Here is a 7,369-nt window from a genome sequence, read left to right on the forward strand (position 1 = left end):
AGAAGGTTTTCAGCTCTGTTTGGACGAACAAACAGATGTATAACATTGAGGGAAGAAAAAAACCTTCCTTCATGACTAAGAGGTCGAGATCGCAACAAATAAATGTGGGACAAAGAGGACAATTGTGTGAAAGAATATGGGACACATTGCTAATGCTGAAAGGCATTTAACACGTGAAGGACAAATATGTTTTATTTCAGTGCGATGCTCCCAATTGCCTTACCACAGTGATCATAAAGGAAACTGACATCTATATTTAATTATACAGAAATCTTCATATTTTTATGTGTTCTCCTTTTTTTCCCCAGTAACTTTTTTTTAACGTGTTTACTCCAATTTTTTTTGTCTCTAAAAATCCTCTATCAACATGCACGTTTGTTTCTGAGCTGTCGGCTTATAACTGACGAAATAACTGGGAAAAAACAAAAGCCCTGCATACGTTCATTACCTTTATCTAGTTAGTGGAAGTTTCCCGGTCTTTGTCATTGCGGCAACTTTTATTCGTTTTATTTAGTTTTAGGAAGTTTTAGTCATTCCACAAAAGTTTGTGTAAAGCTTGTGACTTTATACTAGCTTGGAATTTCCTCATAGGCAGCAAAAGACGGTGACGTGTTAATCTGCACGAACCCCATGATGACAGTATTTCCTAACAGCAATGATTTAAAAGTCAGACTATTTGCAAACAAATTTGTACATCTGCGTTAAATCTGTACTGTAGGTATATTGTAACCACAACCTGTTCTGATGTCCTGTGCTATAACTTACACTGTAACCTTACATCCACCTTTGTAGAGATGTAACCACATGTTGCATCTCTAAAGAGAGAAAATGCACATCTACATGCAGAAATGACAAAGGATCGCTTTACAAAGACTCTGTAGTGATTCAAAGCAGTATAAATTAAAGTTTTGACTTTAGATCACTGTGTAAGTTCTCAGTCATCACCATGGTAATTTAAGGACTTCTTTTATTTCTCCTTTAAATAAATCCAGTCGCTTTTCTTTCCAAGCTCCTTAGACTTCAGAGTTTTAGAGCCAGTCATGATGTGAGACTTTATCTCAGTAAAAAAAGCTGTGCTGACCCATATAAAGGGGGCACGTGAGCTCCACGGTCTACACCCAAGTCCAGTAAAAGAAAACACTAATAAACTTGGACTGTGGAGAAAAAGCATGCAGGCACAGGGAAAATGTGTAAATAGCACTTAAAAAGGCAAGAAGGTGAAGAATGAGAAGCTGACCAGGAAGTTTGAGTCACGAACCTTCTTGCTGTGAGGCAACTTTAGACCACTAACCACGCCACCATGAGCTTGGCAGATTTTTGTCAGTGAAAAAGTTCATTTACTTTGAGATCTTGAGAACACGCGCAGAGAAAAGGTACAGCAAACAGTTCGATGTTGACTGACCATCAGCTGGTGGACGTTTCTCTACGGTTGGAAAAATGCCTCCAAAATAAAAGCTTTGCCGATGCGAAGACACTAAGCTTGTCACATCAAAATTTATAAAGATGAGGTCGGGAGCAGAGAGGCAGTGTTTAAAATTGGCTTAAAATCTTTTATTTATACTAAAAATAAACAAATAAATAAATTAAAACAGGTTAACCCGGAGATAACATCATCATTTCAACCATGTTCAGCCAAACATAAAGTGAAGTTTATGCAGGACTACAAAGTCTGTAGCAACGTTAATGAGAATACATGTCAGGTGATGTAAATGGAGGCAAATCCCCATCCACAGCTCAAATATCCAACTTCAGTGAAAAATCCACTTCATGCTGTGTCATCAAAGCCTGCCAGCTCAGAATCTCTCACAGAGTGGACTCTCCTGACTCAGTGGGAATAAGCATGAAGTCCTAGCATTTCATTTATTTTCCTCCAAGCCCTCTCATTTTCTTTTCCTTCTGTACATGAGTGTAATCGTGTCTGTAGATTCTCCAGACGCCATTGCTGATAATAAACGAAGGCCAAGCTTGTTGGCTCCATTTGTGGACAGAGCCGTGTTATTCGAAAATTTTTTTTATAAGATAGTAGCAGGGAAAAGGAAAAAGGAGATTGCTTTGGAGAAAAGTGAGTGAAATTATTGCGTTTTGTGGTAACTGCTGAAAATATGTGACTGTAACTTGATTCCAGCCGTTGGTTGTACTCCTCCTTGTTCTCCTGTCGACTGTGGGAAGGAAATGTTTGTGTGTTTTGAACACATTTGGTCTGAACGCACGTTAGGAAGTACCAGATGCAGTAACGAGCCCCAGCTGAACTCTAACTGGGGTCATTGCAGTTATGTGCAGCTGTGCACAGTGAAAGCTTAAAGTGCCCCTTCTTTAAAAAATGTGTTTTCACCAGGTTAGCCTTGGCTCTGTGGGAAAGTTTCTGATCCTGGTGTTGACTGTTGACAGTAGAGACATAATGATGGGCTCGGTGCTCTTCCTCTTTTTAGTAACATAGGGTCTAAAGACCCTGTTCACCACAGCCTCGCTGTCTTCCTTCAGTAAATGATACAGCAGAAACCCCCATGTAGGCCAGACCTCAACATATCACCAAGTTAATAAAGAAACGTAATCGCAGTGACAATAAGGGATGTGGCTGAAGTTTCATACAGCTTAATGAGGTGCTGAAGTGCTGGTGTAACCTCACCTGGATGTATGCATCTTGCTTCACTCCACAGGGAAAAGACTTTGCTCTACATTTTAGTCGATCAAACTAGTTTGCTGTTGGGTAAAAGTTTACTACTTTTTCTTTTGTAAATCCTGTGAATTGCTGTCACGTCATGCACTGGATTGAAAGCGTGCCACTTTAAATTAAAAACCGTCCTCGGTGCTGCTGTGAAAGTTCTGACCGGTGCCTGTCTTCAACACATATGGAGAGGATACCAGTGGTGTTTTTAAACATGCAGCTTCAGAGAGTAATCTGATCATGAGCTTAGCTTCAGAATTCAAAGAAGAACATTTTAATGTGATAAAATAATTTTTTGCAGGGAAGAAAAGGCAATCGAGCTGTACAAGCAACTGAAGATGAAATGCAAAGGTAAGAAATGTTGAATGGATCATTTAAAACTCTGAAATCAGAAGAGAAATTAATCCGTTCTTTAAACTGAGGTGTTGTTTGAACCCCACCCCCCTCTTTGGTTAGTACCTGACTCTGATGTGAGCTGCGACAGCTCTGAGATGGTGAAGGCCATCATCCAGACAGTCCAGAACCAAGACAAGGTCCTCAAAGATCTGTTCACACACCTCAGGTGAGGGTCCACCCATGCTTGACAGTTTGATTTCACCCTGAGCTTTACACCTCTGATTACTGTTAATTATCTGTGGTCTCATACACTTTTCTTTGTTCTTAAGTGCCACAGTACTAGTAATGCATATTTGTATTTCCACACAAAGTACTTTTTTTTTTTTTTTTTTTTTTAAACCTATCTTGAGGAACTTATATGTTCTCTCAGGGCAGGTTAATGCTGAATCCACAGGTAAAGAAAGATGTTTTCCCACTCCCGTCTCCATCCACATGAAAATGCAAATAACAGTATCAAGTGCCGCCAAAGCAAAAGGTGACACTATAACCCCAATTCATAGATTCATGTTGACCAGTCAAAAGCCTGCAAACGACAACACAGTGCACACCTTTGATATTGCAAGAAAAGTCTTCATGTTCCTCGCCCACAAGTAAGCACAGAAATGGAGATTAGATAAACTCCTTCCAGGGTCAAGATTTCTATAAAGTTCAGTGACATGAAATAATGTTTATGTGTAGATGAAAATCCCGTGTATGTGAGGACAGGGCCTAGATTAACCCACTGATTTATAAAGCAGTGACGGCTCTTAAACACATAAAACATCTGCTGGTGTTAAGGAAAGTTTAAGCTGCAGACTTTACCCCCTGAATTTTCAGTTACTCCCTCCCTGCTGAGGAGGAAACTTTTGGAGCATAAATTACTCCAGAACTTGAATCCATCCCCGGTGTGAGGTCTACACTGAGTCTGTCTAAAGGGTCACAGTGACTGTGGAAAACATCATTTATGTTTTCCCTGATTTGTCTCACCCCAACAGTAAAATCCTGATCAGCAAACAGAAGATCATTGACTTGTTTCCCCGGATTGACAAAACTCTGGAGAACATCAAGGACGCTGACAACACCGTGATGCAGATGCAGATCAAGAGACAGAGGGAGTTCTGGCACTTACTTAAGATCGCCTGCGTGAGTAAATCTACATCGGTCGTTAGCAGCCCGGTCTACTTTTTCCAAGTTTGTGACTTCATTTGTCTTTGAAATGTAGTGTGGGGCATGATGCAAGGAAGTGGGGGAAGTTGTGTAACTGCTGGATAAAACTATTTATGTACAACTAAGAATAAAATGTCATCAGCTTTTCTCTGATTCTACAGAATATCAGAAGTTTTGTCTGATCAGCATCCAGCTCAGATAAATTTAGTGTACTGGTGTATAAGAAAAGAAAAAAGGAAGTCCTCTAATTGCTGGAGCTGGATCTCAGTAATATCCTGGAATAGGTTAAGTTCACTTATTCATTTTCTGATTCCCTTTTCTGCAGTTGTCAGACCCAGTGTTGGTGAGCTTTGTTGTACTTTCTGTGATCTCCTCAGTCTCAGCTGCTATAAAGTACCAAACAGAGTGAGCGGTAGGGTGTGCCGCCTGCATTCCTGCTGTAGGAGAGGGGAGGCGTGTTTTTTACTGCTGCCTGTAACGGTGTGTTTCTGTCTCTCCGTCAGGCTCAGAACTCGTCACGGAGCTCGATAGCAGCCAGTCCCGAGTCGTCCAACCTGCTGCAGGTTTCTCAGTGGTCCCAGTCGGCACAGCCCGTCAGCTCCCCGCACCCCCTCACCTCCCTACCAGGGCCAAATGACAGGTAACGTCCACTCAGCCGTGTTGGGACTGGGGTCAGAGATGTTCACACTCCTTTAACATAGAATTCAGCAGAAGCACCTTCAGCATTGATAACAGCTGGTAGTTTATTTCACTTGGTGCCAAATTACTAAGGAAGTGTCGACACTGTGAGGTACCTGTTTGTGAATGTGGATGCGTATATGTGAAAAAAAACAGCTTAGTAATTTCCTGTTCATATACAGGAAATCTCACATCAAACAAAAGACTTCACAGACATCTTCCTCTCTCGACAAATGGTCATGATTTGACTCACTCAGCCAAATTGTTGAGTGGTCTGACGGGCTGATTGTTGAGCCACAGCTGGACTCGGTCGGTCTCAAACTGAGAAGAGAACGATACAAACAGCTTTGTTCCAGTAGCTATTAATCATATCTTTCATTTCCTACATGATGTTGGTATATTTTCCTCATTATGTCTCATATTGTTGTCTGATTTTTATTTTTTTTTAACTGCATTTGAGGATGGATGACTCACTGAGTGCAGGTCATATCTGCCCATGGGTACAGCTAAAGTAACCTGAAGCTAACCAGCTGTGGTGCTGGAGCTCGAATCAATGCAGTCGATCAGATCGCCATGTCCAAAGTGAACGTGTGAATCCTTCCTAACTGGTGCATCAACTCCCTGTTGATGTTCCAGAGAGACTGAAGCTTTATTCAGTCTCTCTTACCAGTTGCTGGCTGGTTGGGGTCATGGTTGTTTCAGGTCTTTAAGCCCTATGAACTGTTTATTAATGGATCGTCTTGGCACTTATTTGGCGCACCAGGTCATTTTGAAGCGTTGGAAAAGCTCTAAAAACGCGACACTCTAAAGGTTGTGACTAGCTGTGCAATGCAACAGAAGATTCCCAGGAGTTAAGACACCACAGGCAATCCTTGTTCCTGTCATATGTCTGTCACAGTTCCAGGAATGACTCACGTGTCATGAAATCCCTCCATCCTTCTTTTTTTTTTCCCCTTCTGCTTTTAAAGTTTGGGCTTGTTGGCAGCTGACTAAGCATGTATTCCTGCCAGAGGTTCTTTTCCCCAGCAACATTTTCCAATTCCACCTGGGGCGATCCTGAGTTATTCCTAGGTCTACCTTTATTAGAGGTCTGAGGTCTCCACCCAGCTGGCTTTTCCCAGAAAATCTTCAAAGAAAGATGAAGAATGATTCAAATGACCCACATGACTCAAAAAACAGAGCTGCAGCACCTGCCAGACCTGGGAGGAGAGCTCACCAGCAGGGAGCTGCACAAGCTGGACTGCAGGCAAAAGCTGGACTTAGTTTTGGGACCTGGAATATGCACAATAATTGAGTCATAATAGTTTTGTTTTTATGAAGCATTAAAAAAGACGCATGGCTGAGGAAGATCCTGTGAATTGGAGCATTGCATTTGGAAAAGTGTTTTCAGAATGCTCGTAGTTGGTACATTATCTTTTTCATTTTTCTAAATATTATTTCAGCCTGTTCTCTTCATTACATTTCCAGCCTGTGTTAGCTAAACTGTTAGTATAATAATAACTGTGCACATGACTGGAGCATGAACATACTGCCATATATATAGTTTGTAGGCCAGTGCTTTGTGTTTTGCCCTTGGGCGTTCTTCTTTCTGTTCCAAGATAGTAAACACATTGTGCATATGAAGGAGGCGTCATGTGACTGAATTGTGTCTTACAAGCTGTGTGCGTGTCCTTCAGTGATGCTGCCCCACGACTCCTGCAGGAGAACCAGAAGTACCTCAGTCAGCTGACCAGCCTGATGCAGGAAGCTGCTGACGAACAGGCCAAAAGCATAGTGGTGAGTTTGCTGCTTTTTATCTGCTGCTTTTAAGGTTTGTTTGTTATTGGAGAGGGCTGCATTTAAATCAGCCATAAAGTCTTAATTTATTTTTATTTTCCCTTTGGGAAACTAGACGCACTAGGCGTCTCCTATCTGCATCTGTGAAGGACCTGAGGCCTGTCAGCATGTCTTTAATCTCATTTAGGAGAACAAGACAGGACCTCGCTGTTCTTTTTTTAGTCTTATTATGAAGGAAGGAACTTTTTGTTTCTTTTAAGCTTGCAGATGTGATAAGAAAACAGAATCACACAGTGTGTTCAGTTTCCTGTATATTATATAGTAATATTTATATATTATACATTTTGAATTATATTTTTATCAGTTATTAAAGATGATGACAAGCTAACACTTTATAATAACCAAGATTTAAAAACAAATCATAGTTAAATTGATAGTTATTTAAACGGTAGGGATGCTATTAATCATATTTATTCATGTCTTCATGTTTTAGTTATATATTGAGTTATCCTAGCTGATAATCAATTATTTGAGGCTGTTCTCATTACCAAGTACTGCTGTTCATTCGAAGCCATAATGCTTGATTTATACTCATAAATCTGACATTTGACTCCAAAATTTGATCAATACTTTAATAACGTCTTTCAGTAAAAGTCACTTTTGTTCCAAGCTCATCATAAACAGCTCAGTTTGAGCACAACATGATGC

At 40.7% G+C, this 7,369-nt stretch overlaps 1 protein-coding gene across 1 annotated transcript in view; it reads left to right on the forward strand.

The window, feature by feature from the left end:
• Positions 1-7,369, forward strand: part of LOC120723039 (inhibitor of nuclear factor kappa-B kinase subunit alpha-like) — a 28,745-nt gene that overhangs the window by 13,402 nt on the left and 7,974 nt on the right. Inside the window, exons 17-21 of the mRNA XM_040014295.1 lie at positions 2,967-3,016; positions 3,122-3,227; positions 4,036-4,183; positions 4,711-4,847; positions 6,562-6,661. Coding sequence (XP_039870229.1) covers positions 2,967-3,016; positions 3,122-3,227; positions 4,036-4,183; positions 4,711-4,847; positions 6,562-6,661 — 541 coding nt within the window. The remainder of the gene's footprint in view (positions 1-2,966; positions 3,017-3,121; positions 3,228-4,035; positions 4,184-4,710; positions 4,848-6,561; positions 6,662-7,369) is intronic.

This window comes from Simochromis diagramma, unplaced genomic scaffold, assembly GCF_900408965.1.
Source record: "Simochromis diagramma unplaced genomic scaffold, fSimDia1.1 OVJJ01000669.1, whole genome shotgun sequence".
In the NCBI taxonomy this organism is placed as follows: domain Eukaryota; kingdom Metazoa; phylum Chordata; class Actinopteri; order Cichliformes; family Cichlidae; genus Simochromis; species Simochromis diagramma.